The sequence below is a fragment of the Vanessa cardui genome, chromosome 11 (genome assembly GCF_905220365.1).
Source record: "Vanessa cardui chromosome 11, ilVanCard2.1, whole genome shotgun sequence".
In the NCBI taxonomy this organism is placed as follows: Eukaryota; Metazoa; Arthropoda; class Insecta; order Lepidoptera; family Nymphalidae; genus Vanessa; species Vanessa cardui.
This window is the reverse complement of record NC_061133.1, coordinates 2,275,053-2,295,775: the sequence shown is the minus strand read 5'-3', so window position 1 is coordinate 2,295,775 and position 20,723 is coordinate 2,275,053. Positions and strand designations below refer to the sequence as shown.

The 20,723-nt window shown below is 31.8% G+C and overlaps 1 protein-coding gene across 2 annotated transcripts in view; it reads left to right on the top strand.

The window, feature by feature from the left end:
• Window positions 1–282: 282 nt before the first annotated feature.
• Window positions 283–20,723, top strand: part of LOC124533439 (CD63 antigen-like) — a 28,601-nt gene continuing 8,160 nt past the window's right edge. For both annotated transcript variants that reach the window (XM_047108693.1, XM_047108692.1), the window contains exon 1: window positions 283–530. In XM_047108693.1, the coding sequence (XP_046964649.1) occupies window positions 471–530 (60 nt within the window). In that variant the 5' untranslated portion in view covers window positions 283–470. The remainder of the gene's footprint in view (window positions 531–20,723) is intronic.

Sequence of the window (20,723 nt, the reverse complement as noted above, 5' to 3'; positions counted from 1 at the left end):
TTTTATACTATGTAATAATGATAATGACGAACGTATTAACGTTTAAATACCTTTGGGATAAAAGTTTTAGCTATAATTAGGTAGATAATTTTATTCATATGAATTGACATTTGGTCCAATCGGTTCATGCACAATCTAAGTTTCTTATCTGCTGTTTCATTTATTAAAAAAAATATCAAATTGAGATGAACTAGAATAGGACACGGCTACACGCATCTAAAGCTTAGATGCAACGAGTGCGAATGAGACGGCCTATAGGTGAATGAGGGGTCACGATTCATGAGTAACCGAGCGGGTCGCGGGGAGGGGTAAGCGTCGCCATCGCGATCTCCCGTTTATTTTCATGTAGTCGCTTTCGATACACCAAAGAAATAAGGTTGTGTCGCTCCGTCGAACTCGTAAACAAGTAAATCCGTGAGTGACCTCAACTTGTGAAGTTCTGTGTGTGACTCCGACGCTGTGAATTCAAAATGGGGTGTGGAACGAGTTTTGTGAAATATGTGCTGTTTTTCTTCAACCTGGTGGTCGCGGTGAGTTGGGGTAAAGGGCGGGAGAACCGGTTTTGTTGTTACGATAGACGGTGGTCAGCGGACAGTGAAACCCACTGTTTGTTCGACGTGGCCCGATGCCCAGCTAGTACTTAGGGAATGTTAAAACAATTCAATAAAAACTCATAAATAGATTTTATCGATTTGAATTATGGCGAGGTTGTAATTTTATATTTTTTAATAAACTAATAGATTCAAAGTAGTATTTAATAAGTATTTAAGGAAAACAAAACTATTAGCTACGATAAAGTTATTAAGTAATATCACAAAGCAAAGCAACCCTTATAATATGAGACATGTACACATTATTCACTTTCTCTGTTGCACGCAAGCGGCAAATTCCAGCGAGAATAAGAAGAAAGGTCGTGTCCTCAGACCTACCCTCGTGAAACGTCTGCGTACACCTAGTCGTCCTTGTGTCCTTCGAACGTAGCCGCGCTAAGATGTAGGAATGTAATACGTACGAAATGTATAAGGGGCGTCATATGTAATTGATTAGTATGATTGCTTTTATAGTTTATTTCCTATCCTTTCTTCTCAAAAGAAACGTAACAATAATATAAACAAATACGTTAAAATACGCTAAATTCTTTAGACTTTGTCTATTAAAATCTCTTAAGTATAGAATTTCCTCGTTTTTTTTTATTTCTCAACTATTTTTAATCTATACATTAAATTTTTAAGAAAATTCGTCCTTATCTTATAATTATTACTACATTAATGTGTATTAATGATATATGCACATACATACATACATTATTACATAAATTGTAAGAGGAGAATAAAATTAATAAGGTCGACTACATACGGATTTTTTATTGGGCTATAGAACATATAAAGTCCCCTATAGTATCCGCTATCGTCACGCTATAAGCGCAAAATCAAATTATTATTCAAATGGTATAAGATTTAGTATGCCGTCATGAATAGCATTTTTAAAACCATCGTAATAAGCAACATGCAATGACTCAATACTATACAGCCACATGACATCACGTATGTTTATAGCCAGTCTCTTATTGTAAGCTGTGATCAGACACGTCACATGCATATTTGCATCATGTGTACAATCCTTAGCATTGTGTCGACTGTCGAAGTTCCTAAGAATTTTTTTTTTTTTTTTATATTATAATTCCATTTCACGCTATAAACGATTTATTTGGTTTTATTAACACGACTATTTTTTTTTTTATTTTGATGGTAAGGATTTTCTATAATATAGAGAGACATCCCACAGGTGACAGGTATTCGTGTAGATATCAGCGAGTCACGTCGAAGATATGCAATATGTTGAACGTATTTTGGGCTAGCAACATTCCATAGGGTGTCTCCATCTAAGACCACCTGTTTAATATTATGGCGTTTTATGTACTGGTAACATTATACGTCTTCAATTTCGTAGTAACTTGCTTCACCTTCTGTGCGTTTTCCTGACATAAATATTAACAATGATGTCACCTTAAAATGGCTACAGTAATACTGCAAAAAATCATAGTCTTCCGTTGCTGTGAAGACAGGCAAACATACTATTGTATTCATAATGATAGCTAATTAATTTACGTTAATCAATAGTCTCTTAATTAATACAGGTCACCCTTTGGAAAGTTGCCAGCTCAGCCAGTAGGTGTACTTACTACAATAAAGCACGAAAGTAGGTCATGGAAAAGTCCTTAAGGGTTTCAAAAGGACCATGGAACGCCCTTCAATCGAACGTGACAGGATGTACAAATTTTTTCCTCGTTTTAATTAAGTATTCGCTGATCAAAATGGCGCTTTAAGGTTAAGAACTCTCGAAAAAGATTGAGTAATGTCTTCTATATTCAAAAGAAACTTTGATTTGGTATACTCGTATATCAATACTAAGATCAAAAGGTTTCATTGAAATTTATCAATGCTAAATACATAAAATTTTATTGGTAACAGATACGCGGTTGATTATTATTATTAGTGCCTATAAATAAAAATAAATTATATTTATTTTATATATTAGATTTGGATTCATACCTTCGTACCTAAATAGAAGCATCGCATAACTTTTGGCTCTTCAATATTCTCTTAAATAATATACACGTATATAACTTATTTTTGTATAAGGTAGTGCTAATTTTGTTATTGACAATATAAAAAATATAAGATTTAGTGATATTTTAATGCATCTTTGTTTTATGAAATTTACAGTAATTTAGAATGTGTTTGTGTTGGAAGAATGAGCAAATTAATCATCATCATACAAATTCTTTTTATAAAAATAGAGCATTTTTATAAACTATTATTTCGTTAATACGTAATTTTTTATAAGGTTCGAAATTCAAAAAAAATCTTTATTATTACTCCACTCATCTGTTTATTGAGTAATGATACAGTGTAAATATATTATATTAACCTCAATGATTACATTTATCAGTCAAGTTACTTTTTATTTATACTCGTAATATATTGACTGCTTATTTTATTTTTGTAATTTTGTCTTATTACTATATATACTAGCATGTTTTCATTTCAGCATTGCAATCAACATTTTTGGATTGCAGTCTTAGTTCGTATACTTATTGGTCAACGTCAGATTCCTTCTTCTCTCTTCTCAGATTCTTCGGTCGTTGTTAGAAGATTTCAGTAAAATTCTAGTGAACTAGGATGTTCAGGATTGTATTTGGCAATCCATTGTAAAGTTTATGGTTCAGATTTCTTTAGTGGTCGTAGACTGTGGTCTATTCACCAGTTTCTTCGCCAGTTGTCACTGTCGACAATGTAATGTGACAAAGTTCTACATATGACGGGTCATTACCATATTGATTTTTGCATACCCCTATATCATATCAACTTCGCGACTTCGGGCTGTCGCTGAGAATTACTACACATAAAACTTAAAAAAATTCTGTAGTCTTAACCAGGGGTTTGACCATAGGTCCTTGTGATGACCTTATAAGCTAGCCAACAATGTAAACATATAAAACAATTGAGAAAAGGTTAAGGTTCTGAAGGTCAGCAATGGTAACTGAACCGTATGGTCAAAGAAACGTAACAGTCATTTGTTTGATCTCGCTCGTTAGGTATAATTACATACATATGACTAAGTCGCAGTAGATCGTAATTAGTAGACCCTGTACTACTTTCGAATTGAATCAAGCTGTTGAAGAATAAGAATAAATTATCGTATGTATATGATATTTAAAATAAGGATTTAAGCCTATGCAGCCTTAATATACTAAATTACTCTATTATATTAGGATAACAAATTATGAATTCAAATATAAGGCTCAGTATGAGTTGCACTTTCTCTTTAAATTTATCAGTATACAATTATTCTAACGACTTCCGACCTGTTGTACATATATTGTTGATGCTATGTCGGAAATCATCACGCAAGTTTCAACACCTTCGCATAGAGTTTCAAATCGATCAGAGAAGTCATAGAATAAGAACAAAAACAATTTATTTATTTTAAATAATATACAACAATTATGGTATTTACATAACCTTTAATAAAACTTAACATGCATGTAACAATATAAAGAATAAATGAATATACGCTAGCGACCAGCCCTGGCTTCGCACGGGTGCAATGCTGATATTAATTAATATAGTTGTCCAAGTATTATATAAAAAAACGTCCTCACGAATCACTCTATTTAAAAAAAAAACACATCAAAATCCGTTGCGTAATTCAAAAGATCTCATTTTATATAGGAACAGAAAGCGATAAGCGACTTAGTTTTATAGTACGTAAAAATGAACCTTGATGACATTATCATAAAAATCTCATAATTTACAATGAATATTTTGCATACTTGAAGTATGTTGATAAAAGTCACGTACGTTTTACTTACAAGTTACTATTGGAGTTGTAAACGTGATGGAGTGGAGGTGACATCATCGTGCGATCTCAGACGCCGTCTTGGCGCCTGCATCCTTGCAAACATCAACTACAAATATATAAACATATACACATATCCGCTATTTAATACTATGGACACAATCACTTTAATTCTTTAAGCTGTTTATTTCTAATGCGCTTTTAATTATTGTGATAAGTCTTATGAAATAGTATCCTACTTAGTAGTTTTGATGGATGGATGATGTTACTAAGTCACGACAGAAAGGCTGAACGGATTCGAAAGAAATTTAGTACAGTCATAGATTATAGTTTGGAACAACACATCGGGTCCTATAAAGCCTCAGTGCCCACCCATAATAAATTTAATTTCAGTTTAGAATATTACTCTACTTTTTAACTACACAAATAGGAAAGAGAAATACATTATATTTAGTTCTGACAAATATGCTGGATTTGCTTTGATACTTTACGTTATCAAAGTTTTCTTTTCTGAATCAGTGGTAGTGTTTTATTTGACAGTCAATAATTAATAAAGGAATTTGTGTTTGGAAGTAATTAACTTTTAATGTTGTATTAATTGGGTTTTGCCAGCCGGACTGGCTTTATAATTGCACGTATTCGTATATTAAGGGTCGTCCCTTAAATAAAACGCTATGTCAAGAGTGTAATATGTGATATGATTCGATGATGGAGGATGGAGGACGATGTGATGATTCCTAATAGTACGTTCAATTTCGAAGCTTTAATAGCGCAACATTCAATTTAATAATTTGTACACTCGAGTATATAAGAGAAAGTTTGAAAGGGGCACCGACAACCGAGTAGCTATGTGGTCATGGTATGCGGTCATGGTATGAGCATGTTATGTGGAGTGAGGACCATGCTATGAGGATTTATCTGTCAAAATGAATAAAACAAACGAACCAAGTGTACAGCTATGCCTTGACAATCGCAAAGCATCATACTACCTAACTAGCGTGCTTATACTTAGTAGCCAAAAAAGACGATTTTCGTTCACATACGACACTATCATGCTACTTAACATTAAGGGGACTGATAAGAGAGGTACATACCATAATATACCTATTTTAATTCTAACTAACTACATAGTTTCCGCCCGCGACTTCGCTCGTAATTATTATCGGCTGTTAGGTGTTATGCATAATTTCTTCGAATTCGGTTTTGGATTAACAGACAGACACACAATACTTTCAGTTAATTCGTCATTACATGTCGAACTTACATCACTTAATAACACTTTGTAATCATTTCCAAATGTCGGTCAATTCAATAATTTTAATTAAATTACACGAATACAAATGTAACAGACAAATTCTGTTTGTATAGTAACATATTTTGGCAATTGCGATTTCATTGCTATTGCATAAACTTAAAGTGTTACTGGTCCAATTCTTATCTTTAACTAACTACACTATTAGAAACCTGTTCCGTAACAGACTTCAAAGTATCGCAATACCTACTAATGCTTTAAAAAAAACGGATGTTGCGCACACAACCTTGTCATACAACAAAATATTTTACTGAAATGTTCTAACACATTCTCGTACATACGAGTGTTTGCAAGTTATTGTGTTCATTTGAATAAAAATGAGTTTTTACGCGGTTTTTCTCTTAATTTGGTTTGACAGCCTTAAAAACTTCTTTCACCATGATTTCTGTTAGAGGTCGCTATAATCAATAAAAACTTTATTTTTACTGTAAGACTTAATTAAAATGTCATACCAGATATTAAATACTGTATGAATTAATAATTATTATAATCTGTCAGTTACTGACGAGAATACTCACTTTGTATAATGAGCATTATAATATTATCTTTTTCGGTGCCCGGCACAAATAAAAAAAGTCTTTTTAATCTGGCAACATGAACTTGACATTGACAGATATTCGTCATGGCGGGAAAAAAGACTCGAATATTTCTAAAAATCTATAAGAGAACTTAATAGGTATCGACGAAATTATTTCATTATGTCAACTTTTATTACATTTTTTCTATAAAATTAAACAAATAATTATTAAATATATATAAGAAATTTACTACTTTCTGTCTCTAGAGCTTATGATAGATACTATAAAATATTAATTACGGCGTATAATTTACTGTTTTAAGTGGTAGAATGAAGTCAGCGTTGATAATTGTCGCCCCTATGGCGCCGCTTTCAACCCTAAATGAATATTTATCGCCATTATTTGATGGCTGCTTACTTGTGATCGTGACCTTGTACTCAAATAAAAAAATATATGTATGCAAAATTCAAATTACGAACCGCTGTTACCGTGAAATTGCTTGCTTTACGTGTTGAAACTCGAAAGACTCGGAACTCCGTTTTCAAACATATTCACGTTTCGCTAATTTTAAACCATGATAATAAAACAATGACTAATCATAAATAAACTAGTCGTTACTCACGGCTTCTTGCACTTGAGTTATTTAATAAATAATTACGTATGTGTATATTTCTTACTTAAATTTAAATGCATTTGTTTTATACGATATTCAATACTTAAATATTACACATAGAATTCTATGTCAGAAATATTTACGAATCGTTTAAGCGATGCGTGAATTGTAAATATCGTAATGCATGAAATACGAACAAAAAGACACATTATTTTTTATATTATTAATAATATCTTATCATTACAAGATTTTATTAAATAATGTATAATAATATTTAAATGTAAGTTTTTTTTTCAATACACGACACAATAATCATAAACCCGTTCTAAAAGAATTCTTCGCTTGAGGAAAATACCGAAGTTCAAGTCCATACTCCGTAGGCGTGGTTTCGGAGAATTTATGATGAATCTGTAAGATATTCAACATATATATTTAACAATACTATATGGATACATAGATTAACATAATATGGTACTATGATTCGATTTATTTAACTACTTATATCAAATACTAGGTGTCGCCTGCAACTTCTATCGCGTTTTTGGGGATTGGTTGTCATGTCAGAAAAAAACATAGCCTTTAAAACTTTAACTCCAAGGAAGGACCTTGGAGTTCAAGTTTGCTTCACAAATTTTCTCAAATTCGGTTCATGTGTTTGGTCGTAAAAAATATTAATATACATAGATAACGTTAATTCAAATCGCCATTTTGTCTTTGATATTGCCTTCGAAAAAGCTATAACAATAATTATTAAATAAATAATTACAAATTCTAAGTACATATATAAACACGAAAGAAATGAACAATAGCGATTTGTATTGCTTCTCGTTACAGCGCTAATTCTCGGTAATTACCTGAGCCAGGATGGATCATTAAACAGTATTTTCTATACAGAGGCCATGGGTAGGTAGTGGATACGTCCAAAGGAAGTGACTCGCATAATTATGTATGAGACTTGTAAAGCACGTGACCTGATTTCAATGAGTACTCCTTCCGTGCCGGTGCTTTTAGTGCAAGATTAAATGTCGATTAGGACGGAATTGAAACCTATAAATCACTAGCATCGCGACCCGGCTTCGCACGGGTTCAATAAAGAAAATGATAACATATAGATATCATTTATAGCACTCGGGAAACAGATTATCCCTACATACAAATAAATATTATCCTTTTATAATATTGGCATATAAGTGATGATTTTACTATTTCTTCAGAACAAGGGTTAACGTTTTGTTAAGCCTTGTTCATGTTTGTTTTTTTATGTAGAATGGGGGAAAATATATGGAACAGTCATATATAGAAATGTGCTTATTTAATACGACTCGATGTGTAAATAAAATAGAAGTTCCTTTTTTATGTAATACAGGTATCATGTCTGAACAAGAAAAGAGAGAAATACATCAATACAAATAATAAAATTTGAGTGACAGCTAACATTAACATAACCGATTTTTACTTGATGCATATTTACATATTTATACGCGGAACATCTACTAAAATAATACTTTTTTCATTTTTTATCTGTCTTTCTGTCTGTTTGTTCCGGCTAATCTCTGAAACGACTGGACAGATTCTGACGGAACTTTTAATGTCAGATAGTTGATGTAATAAGGAGAAACTTAGTCTAAAACAATAACTATTTTGTTAAATAGAAACGCTCACGAAGTCGCGGGTTCCGCTCCGCTCTATTACATATAGCATTTGCAAAATTCTAATGGTGTTTCATAGAAAATACAAATGAACTCTACGCTCGAGAAACTTATGGAAATTTCCATGAATGCCTTATTAAAATAATGTCTGGTTGTTGTAATACACGATTAAATACGTCCGAGAGTTGGAACGGATGATTCCATTGTTTATATCATTATTATACTAGACCGATTTGAATAGAAACTTCGCTTTATGTGGGCTGTTATTTGAGAAAGATTCTGAACCAAACATTCCTAATATACATTACTATATGTAATACTAAAACATCATTACAGGTAAAGCTAATGTGGAGTTAGTTTATTATTTAACGCGGGTAACAAACGCAGCGGCATGTAGTGAGTAATTCTATTATTTGGTTATATTTCTTAGTTAGAAGTAATTTCCTGACCGGCGAACAACAAAGCTCAGGTGGCATCCTATGAGTTCGAATCACCGTTAAATTTACATTAAATTTCTCATTCCGGACACATTCAATTTAAAAATTTTCTCACAATTAAGGAAGCCTTTCTCATTATCATAAATTAAGAATATATCATTATGCTATCAAATAAGTATAAAATAAAGTATGTTTGACTTAATGATTCTAAGAAATATATTTTCTAAAATTTTAACGAGTGAAAAAAAAGCTATTGTGGCTCTCAGTGAAGCTGACTGGTGCTGCGTTCGCTCGTGGACGGCAGGCTTACCTGTCCTTTGTCTACCCTCGTTCACCTCATTGTCAATCGGTCGTTGACTTCTTATGCAACATTTGAAAAAGTTGCGGAACACCTGGCTTGAATAGGTGCTTTGACTACAAGGTGGTTTCTTTGTGTGCAATGTATTGATGAATACACATAAGAAAAATATTGAATACACTAAAGTATTAAAGTCTTGAGTAAAGACTAAACAAATAAAAAATTCTAAAATTTTAAATTAACATGGTGATTTTTATTACTACAAGTATTTTTGTTTTTTATGAAGTGACACTTCTAATGCCGTCAAAATCTTCCCACAAACTTTAGTTTCGTGAACAATATATTCGTAATAAAAAATAATAAATAAATTCATAATGTCGAAATATCGAGCATCACCAAATGAAAATAAATGATATGGTAAATGTCCCGTTTTAAATACTTGTAGTAATAAAAGTAACCATGTTAGTTTAAGGTGTAGTTTTATTTTTATTGTCAAGCATATTTTCGATGTCTTGTTTAATTAAGGCGCATCATAAATTATACAATTATTGTAGTACTAAAACTCACCTGTTGTACCGCGTAGTAAAACACCGTCACTTCGTGGGACATACTTTCGATCGAAATGTGAAAAAGTTCTATTTTAAGAAAATCTAGGTCGGCCAGAGGTTAGCGAACCCGCTTTATAGGTTTTTCTCGTCGTGTCCAACGGGAGCACCTCGCGATTCCATTGTGATTGCAAAACTGGGATTTGTATAATTACGATTACATTAAGTACTTATAATTAATTAAATAACGATTCACGTTGTTCGTCGCTATTAATAATTGCCATGGACTGGAATCGAACCCTATTACAGTCTCTCTCTCCACTGTGTCATTCAATAATCAATTCAATCGTTACATCAAATTATTTACTATAAAACATTGTATATATGTATACATTTATAGATTCCCTGACGTTTAAATATAACCACTCTACCTGTCCAATACTATGTTATACGCTGAAACACAATTTCATATTGTTTTTCTGATAGGAATCAGTAATTTTTTTCCTGGTATTGCTATTAAGTGAAACATAAGCAAATATTATAGTTTTGAAAAAGGATACATTATGTAACCAATAGAGAAGTAGGTAATGAAAGTTAATTTAATTATGGGTGATGTTTTCGTTGACCTGTTGACCTAAAAGTAAGTGTCATAGCTTATTGGTATCTTGATGATAAATAGCCGTATTCGTTATTGCTGTATTACTTGTCGTTTTCCATTTAAATCGATACTTCAACGATATTATCTTTTCGATGTATTCCTATTGTACATACATATGTTTTTTTTATTTGTGCACCGAGCAACATAGACCAGTGAATTAGTTGATGTGATCCTCGGGAAATTGGAAATAGTTCCAGTATTTTCAGTGTAAGGAACGTATTTGAATTAATCGATTTTATTCTGAGTGTTCTTAGTCTTTAATGTTTATAACGAACGAATATAATATGAAAAAATAATTAGAAGATATAAACAAACGCGGCATTAGTAGACCGTGAAGAAATATTTAAAACTATTTATAAATGATAATTGAAACTAAATTTTTAATTATAGTCTTTTATCATGTTTCAACTTCATTTGAGTTTCAATATATAGATAACAAATAATTCTATAACGGAAAAAACAGATTTAAAAGATGTTCTTGTTTAAACAGCGAACATTGATGTCGTTGATATGACGCAATGCGTATGCGCAGGATTATTCTCCGTCTCCACTATACTCATGACACGAGTTATGCAAACTCAACCGGCTGTGAAATATCTCGGTCACGCTGGCCAACGCCATTGCGTGACATCAAAAACGAATGCTGCTACTCACGTGTACAAGATAATACTAATGTACATACGTTAGTTGTTTAAACCTAATTGCTAACCACGCTTTTCATACTTTGAAATACCTATAAAACATTTTCAACCTGTACAAACACTTACAACGAGATGGATAAACATGCCACTTGGAGCCCTTTAATGTTTATTTTAATGTTGTTAACTAGCAGCCAGTCCCGGCTTCTCATATTTTTTGTTTCGTTTTTTTCCGAAATTCTTAACAATAGTCGTTTTATTTCAACCTATTTACACAAAAATATTAATAAATTTTACACCTAAACCTTCCTCATGACTCCCTCTGTCAATAAGTGAAAACCGCATGAAAATCAATAATTTTGGATTATATCGCGAACATGCAGACGGACAGACGTAACTGGGGGACTTTGTTTTATAATATGTAGTTAAAACTATAGAAGGTGACGTGACTCGACTAGTAAGGAGGACAGAGAAACGAGAGCTTTGGCGCACCTTGAGAGAGGCCTATGTACGTTTGGCTGACGACAAAGTTTGACATAATAAATGATGAGTGGGTGGTACGTAGACGAGTTTGGGCAAAGCTGTAAGCAGAATACGCTTTTGTAATATAACCCAAAAAAATGCTCAGAAAAAGTACTGTGAAGCAGACAAAACTAAAGTCATTGTGTTGTGGATTTATTTCTAAAGTAATTAGTAATACTCAGGTTAGTTGGAGCGTGACTCATTGTAGTTATACCGATTACGTTTAATGGTCAGTGGGCAGTCAAGTCCAGTGGAAAGTCCACGTTGGGGCTTATCAAACATCCGACCATGTCATTAGGTCTATATACACCAACAATGTCGATATTTAGAGATTTAACCGAGATATATTATGCTATGTTCTAAATATGATTTTAATGTAATATTGTTTTATTTGAGGAAAATCCAAAAGACGAAACTGTAAACGCAAGGGTCGCGAGACGTTCAATTAACCCTCATTGAAATTAATTGTGCGAGTTAGCTAATGGAGTAAACGGCTACATGTCGAAATACTCACACCGTAGTAGAACTATATTAGTTTCATAAATAGCCAAATGTTCAGAAGACAAAGCATATTAACAAAAATTATTACAGTGCGTTTGGATGCAGAAAATTCTGAAATAAGAAATTTAAACGTGAGTCAACGTATGACGTAAGGGCACAGAACAAAGGCAGTTCTGTTCTGAAATCTGTTTAAATATATTATTTACATAAACAAAAATGAAGGGAGTACTTGTGACTTATGTGTATACAGTTATATACACACACACACACTTAGACAGGGACACGCACACAAGCTCATGAATTTGAGAAGCGGCATTTTTGGTAAAATTTCGCCATTTGCTGAGGGACGGTCGTAATTACAAGGATTCTTGGTGTGCGTGAGTTGGCTATGGTTGAAATGTGGACGAAACCTTCCCTAAAGAATAATTATAAGTTAAATAAATATTTATAATAACCTCCAAAAGAAAAGACAGAAACAGCGAGTATGATTTGTCGGCATAATAAGTCCTTGGACGCACAACGAACTAGTTCTCTTATCACAAATAAACGCAAATAAATGAGATACTGCTTATTTTAGTTTTTGCTCCAAATTATTTATACTTTAACAAAAACTTGCTATACACTATTTAAGGTAGGAGACAAGCCAGGCGCTATATTATAATTGTCTTAGTTGCAATAAAAAACATTCGAACTTATTTCTGTCTGGTTCTAAATATGAATGTCAATAAAACTTTAAAATTATTTAAAATGCAACGTTCAGATACCTATTTAAATACCAATCAAATGAGGATACATTACAACGATCTTAACAATCGAAATTAAGGAAGTACGCTTAATAAATAAAGCCGCTGTCGTGACGATCATGACTTTAGTGTTTTTTGCCTAAATTCCAACACTCAGTAAATTTACCTTACCATCGCTATTGTAGCTGCGAATTATTATACGCCGTTACTCTAGCCAAAAAAATGAACTGGGTAGAATACCCAAAGCACCATTGAACTTTCATGTGCTTATTTGTGTGTATATACTCAGAAAACATCGTGACAAAATCTCCAAATAGTAGATGAAAATCTTCCTCATTTGCCAATCCGATTCGACGCAACGTGATGGAATTAGCTCCATCGGTACTTTCTGCTCATAAAGTAGCGGAGCCCTAGGCAGCAGTTGCACTGTTACTTTGATTTTATCAATCAATATGGATAGCAGCATTAAAGTGGTAAAATTGTATTTGTATTTTAAGCAATTAACAAATATGATCTATTTTATAGTTTTAACGTTCTTTATTCATTTATTAGTCACCTCACGTATACCCAGACTAAGATCTTTAAGCAGGAGCGTCTTTTAATAATTCTTAGTTTTATTTCAAAAATGTATATAATCATAACATAGCTGTCTGTTCCTATGTATGCTTAGATCTTTAAAATTACGCAACGGATCTTGTGATACATGCACAATACACTAAACTGAAACACTGATCATTATAGAACTTTCTAACGTGATATCGTAAATAAACAAATTATATAGTTTATTCAGTATCAGCTTTGCGCCCGTGCGAAGCCGTTCGGGTGGCTAGTATTTAATATAAGCTGGCTTGGGTATTCGTAACATGTCTATGTAACGTGACTTGTTATCAAGTTTAAATTAAAAATATTTTTAAACAAGTCCTTGGCTCTGTTTGCATTGCACATTTTGGCGAACGAGTAACATTTTAGTGGAGAAGATATTGCACTGTAATGTGAATTTATCCGGCCTTTTGTATTAACAAATTTTTGAGGTCATATTTTTAATCATAGTTTTAAGTATATGTATCGTTTTGTATTTCAAAATAACTGAAATAAAATGAGTCGGTAATTGTTTGATGAAATGTTTTTGATACAAATACATTTGATATAAAATATTCTATTAGAATTCCTTATTATCTTCTTGTACGTATTTAATTGTGTCACGTCAGGCCGGATTGCTTGTACTTTGCTGGAGACGGTAACGATAAGGGTCTATATAGAACTTTTGAAGATTGAAGAAGAAATATGAGTTAATTATAATTTGATAATCTTCGCTTCTCTCTATTATAATATGCATAAATTGTGCATATAACCCTTTCTTACGGAATCACTTTGTTTATTGATGAAAACCACATCAAAATCCTTTGCGTTGTTTAAAAGATCTGAGCGTACAGACAGCAGGAAGCGACTGTGCTTGATAGTATGTACAGATGTAAAAATAAACTTAATTCGAGTTACACTTTAAGTCGTATTTCCAATATTTGAAATAAAAGCCTCTGGTTTACTTTTGAAGTTTGCGTTTGTTCTTAATATTTTGGTTAAATTTCACTATACTGAATTCGGAAAAGAAATACTAACATTTGTATTTGAATAAATATTTTATTCTTCAAGTCTTTTAAACATTTGATATATATTATAATATCATATTTTTGCTTTGTGTATACAATTTATTCAGCGGGAAATAGTAGATTACATTTCGCAATAAACTAGTCTGGTTTTGGTCTAGACTTTAAACTTGCTCGAGTTTCAAGTTTCGCATTGTTGCAATCAAGTAACTATTGTTCAAATTAAGACAAGATATTCATTACAAGGAATGTAAGTCGTTGAAGCTAAAATGCAGAACTTAAGCAATTCATTATTTACTTACTCCACTATTGTATCTTATTTCTTGGTCAAATTATTAACGGTCGTAGTTGGATTAAGCAAATATTTTCTAAAATAAGTATACTATACTACAATATGACCACAATAATGTATGTAATAGTGATTTAAAATATTGCAAAGTAGATGGTGAAGTCGATAAAAATCTCATACAATTACAACCTTATGATAGATTGTCAGTTTATATTCTTTAACTCTACTGACTTACGAATGGAGATTGTTCAATTTAATTCTTGGTTTAATGTCTTTTAGTTGTGCCGATTGTTCAATTTAGAGAAAGATTATTTTACTGACAATTTTTTTTTGTGACGTTCATTTGTGGCGATGGGCACAGATTATAAATGTATGTCATATGTCTTGTGATGTAGAAGTCTTTGAACAGTGATTGAATAGTTTATATCAATTGGAATTATTTGCATGGATTTTACGTCCCTTTGTTAGTAGGAACGGGTATACATGGTATATGTTGTTATATCAAAGTGTCTGCAGGCGATCGTGTGCTATTAATACGGTTTAGACGATTTAGAACGATTTGGCGTATTTATTTATACCCGTTCACCGCACCCGTGGCGCTTGTTTATTAAATTATTCCTACGTTCTTAAATACGTTTTTTTTTAATATTACATCATCAAGTTTGACTGTAACCTGTATTAGTCGGCCCAATTTTTTGTTACTATTTCAAGCCTTGCAATGTCAATTATTTTTTATTAATTAATTACTATGCAATAATTTACTTAAAGATAATTAATAATATTATGAAATTAAAAAAGTATTATTTTGTATTTATTTTATGTTGAAAGCGAGCTATAGAACAATCCTAAAATGTTAGCTTGAAAAATAATTGTTAATTTTACCATTTTCCAATATTTACATTTCCTTCGTAATATAGTGACGATTAAAAGTTTTTCTTATATAAATAGGATAGCTAGATGCTTTGTTATGACGACATCGTTTATAAGATCGAAAATAAAATTCGCTTAATGTAGATAATGTTAAGGCCATTACGTACTAATCATTGGAATAATCGAGTTTTTTTTTAACAGGAAACAAGGTTTAACTGCCTTGAAAATTGCTTTGTGTGTTTCTTTTTCATTTCAGCAAATGTTTTTTCAAGTTAATTTATAATTGACTGGAGCTTTTGTTGCCGAACTTGATTCTGAACGTCAGAAAGAACTGACTTATGAATATTATAAGTAAAATTTAAAGCTGAGATGTTAGGATACGTCATTTCGGAACTGGATACGGTTAATACTAAATTATCTCGGCTTCTCCGATTGTTTAGGATTGTTTTCAATTACGAATTTTAGATTATTTAAAAATTGTAAAAGATAAATTTGCAAAGTAACAGTTTGGTTATTTGTGAATTGTGATATCAGATATAAACGATGCCACAAAAAAAAAAACAAATAGTTTTAAGAAAAAAACAATATCCCAAAAAAATGTATCTTTGTTTTAAATGTCTCTTATGTTAAAAACAACAAACAACGTTACGTCATATAATTTACATTTATCAGTATTTCCGATGTCCAATTTAATGGTAACAGCACGAATGACAATAGCTTAGTACCATCTAGATAAAAACGATGACCATTTTCAGTTAGAACGACCTCATTCCAATAATTGTGTAATGAGTACTTATTTGTTGTCGCCAAAATAAAATTAAAAAAATTAAAAAATAACATGAAATATTATATTTAAATGAAAATCTGATTTGTTATGTAAAAGCAAGACAAAAAATTTGTAGATCCTATTCAAAGTAAAGCATTATTGTCACTTATTGTTGATACTTAGGAAATTATTACAACCTATAAAATGGTAACAATTTACTTTAGCCGAACATTAATATTGCTAATCACAATCCAAACGAGGTATATAAAAAAAAAACTTGCTTCTCAAAACGTACTTTATTTTTGTCCAAGTGATCTCTGTGAAATACGAATTGTATAAAGATTAAATGACTATTTGATAATTTGATAAATTGTTGTGGGAAATTGGTAACAGTTGTTATACAGAACGTATCTCTCGTGTTTTAAAAACGAATATAAATCTTCCGAACTAATGTGATTTGTACCAAATCAAGGTTAAATAATTTCGATGCGAAGTGAAAACGGACAAACGTTTGATCTTGAAATCTATTTCATTGTATCTATTCGCCAATAAAATGTTAATTTTATAGTCTAATAAATTATTTGATTTTAAATACTGACGATTGTACTAACTTGTTTCTTTTTTGAGATGTTATTTTTTTTAATGGTTCCTCAGTGTCAATGAACTTGTAACCGTCGTTGTAACCCCGGATGATAATATCCCGTTTATTGTATCACGTCAATTGTGATAATAAAATTACAGTTTCGGAGGAAATCATATAACAGAACCTTATAACAACAGTACTAAAAGATACATACGGACATATATGTAAGAATTTCTGGTGTTATATTGAGTTTATATTACTCTCATGTTCTATATCTTGGTTGGAAGTATCTATAATGTCCATTTTGATAATTTTTGTTTTCGGAAATGCATACTCAGAACAAAATAGTTTCTAGCATGCTCTAAAATAGCATATCAACTAGAAGCAAGCGGTTAGGTAAAAAATACCCATTGGAATAGGAAGTTTGTAATCAAAATCAAAATTTGTAAATAAAATGTGAATGACTTATATCTTGAGCCAGCAAAAAACCGCTTCAGGATTAATTTAAAATAATCGTATTCAATACAAGAACAAAAACCTAAGGTAATCTTAAGAAACAAAAACACAATAATGCAAACATACAAGGAACATGCTTTTGTTTTATATTGTTTGAACTCTCGACTATATTTGTATGTGCATAACATACTCTACATTCAAAATTTTACAACCTTAAACGCGACGTACTACTCTTATCAGTAATATGTTACGAGCGACTCGTATGGAACTAAAAACTCATTACTTATAAGTCATAAAATTTCATTCCACTCTACTCGATGTATTCAAATCTATGGTATTGAATTCATATTGGTACCAGTTTGCTGTCACACAAGCTATTCTGTTGAAGATATAGCCATCCCTCTCATAAAGCAACAGGTTAAAAAGGATAGCATTTGCTTAAACCCTGTTCGATAAATTTACATATTGCAACACTCAACTTTTACGTCGTTTAAATATATTTATAGTTTTTATTAACACGTTTTAGATTTTACCTCAACGGGTTAAGTGATAAGAACAAATAGGTACGCTTAAACATTTGTAGTGATCGTAAAGTTGATTAGGAATAGTTGATTATAACGTTTTAGTGACCTCGTAGTTAAGATAAACGTTTTGCCGACCTAAGTATCATATTATGACATTCATAGGTCATGGATTACATATTTTATACACAAATACGTGTATTGATGATTGATCAATTTTTTTTTGTCAACGATTTATCAACGAGACGATCAACGAAGAAAACTTATAAGAAATCTTAGTTGACAATTTAAAGTTAAACTTGGTATCTTTTAAAAATCATATCCAAAAATCTGCTTTGACGGTTCACTCGCGCTTATGAGCTTTTTTCTCCGTTATTGCTGGACTGAGCAAAAACACTCACTTTATTAAATTGAATCCATAACACGTATTAACAGCGAGAGTATTGTATAAAATAAATAACAATACATCAAACGTATTCATCTGCTGACCGCGATCTTAAAACATCTGCGTGTTATGCAATAGCTTCAAACATCTGCTAGTTTTTAATCCTTCGTGTTTAATGCGCTATGTCAATAAAACCTAAGAAACAAATTTGTCATTTATCTCGCTATTGCAAGGATGAAAATTGAGTGATTCAACTTTCACCAATATAATCCTTATTGCTTTTAACATAAGCGCTTTGAATGCGTCTGCAAAAGTTAAAGCAGACGGCGCGATGTGAGTAATCGATCGCTTCAAGCGAGTTTCTTACGTAATACATAATGAGAGAGGCCAGTATTGTTTGCGTATTTTCAATATTTAAAATAGTTGGGTTCGTTGTACGGTTGGCCGTTTTGTGTAAATAGCACCCGGCAACACGATCGCTGTATTTTAGTTTCAGGTGTTTGAATACAAAAAGCGTTCGTGGTCTACTTTAAATTTACACATTTTGACTAACGCGTAATTGCGGATATAAGAAAATACTTACAGTGCAAACATCTATGAGTAGTAACCACTGACCTATAGGTGGCCCTTTTCCAGTCCTTTTATGTATTATAAATTGAATAAGAAAACTTATTTTATTAATACGAAAAACACTATATTATAATTATGTTGCAAGTCTAAGATTTTATTTGTCTTAGATAAGAATGTGACTATATGACAGAATCAGAAGACTTCCTTGTTACTATCCCTTTTCATCTCACACATTAATAAGAGACCGAAATATTTTATATAATAACAGTTTAGTAAAAACTCTTGTGATATTTGAAATGTTAGCTTAAACTGTACATAAAATATACTGCACCGAAATAGTGTAGAATCGAGTAATCGACACGTCACTTCCCGCTAGGGCTGCTAACTCGTAAGAAATTAATATATTTTGGCCTAAAAAGCGGGACCTGACTTGACAAATGTCTGTCCATTGTGTTCATCGCGAGCGGCTGCTGTCATTTGTCCCACACCTGTGCACGTGCTCATCGCGATGCTCGGAATTGTATGTCATTTTCTTTCATTTCTTCATTCTGCAATGATGTAGTAAACAGATATGTTATTGACGCGCAAAAAGTGAAGACTAGAAAACGTCCTAATTGGGACGTTTGCCTTTAGTTGTTTTACGTAGTAATACGTTATAATACATCATAATTACGTAGTAATACGTTTTGCGTAATTAAAACATCTAGTATCCCTTTTAATTATTGTTTTTATCAAGCTATCCTTTTTACTTTTAACGAAATGTAAAAATAAACTAAAATAAACGGTCCCCGGCGCGGCACACTTTTTTCTGTTGTTTAGTATGGATATAATATATCTGTTAATTAGAATATCATTGGAATTCTGTTTAACTTTGGTAGGGTTACCATAAAGCGAAATAAATAGCCGCAACTTCCCCTCGTGTGGAGACGGGTAACAACCCTAATTCGCATCCACATTTAAAATTCAGCACTGAATTGCTTGACGACACAACGACAAATAAAACGAATACTAAACGGTTTTTACACACTAATTGAACACTCAATAAATGACATCATGTCTAATCAAATTCTATTTTTAAGCACATTTGTGTTTTTTTTCTCTTAGTAACATTCGTTATTTTTTTAGAGCTTTAGGTGCGATCGTTTAGTACTTCAAATGCTAAATAGTGTATCTATTAGTTAAGCTATGACAGTTCAATTAAAATCGGTTCATTTGTCTGTATTACATGTAACCGGACGTACAGATTTCTGTCGATGAATCAAATATTATATCAAAAATTATCAGTCATTAAAGTTGCGTATTTCTAAATATGAAATTATAATTTAATGTAACTAAATTTGATTAACTATAATTTGATGTAACTCGTAACAGACGTGGTACGTCTGTTACGAGTTACATCTATTAGGTTTTGGGGTTTAGCGGTCGAGTAGTAAAGAGGTTATAAACAGATCAGTAGAAAAAAATATTTCATCATAATATGATTAATGTTAAACATAAATTAAGTTTACAAATTACAATGGTTGCTGATTAAAGGTCTAAAAACATGCTCCCTTATTGTTCTCAAACATTAGAAAGAGACAGCAATGTCTGTCAAACGAGCTTAATATAAAGAGTGTAGAAGACAAATAGAATCATTATATGTAAAGTTTATAACCCATAAACCTTTACGTTGTTGCTATTTTTAAAACTCTTGTGCCACTTTTAATATTATATAAATCCTTGAAACGGAATAACAGATTGAATCATGACTTCATATGATAAATAAACGATTGGTAAAATTAGACAAGATGATTGTTATAATACGAAACTCAATTTTTTTTTTTTTTTAAACCTTTAGTGTTGCGCGGTCAAATGTCTATTTTTTTATATTGCAATAATACGCA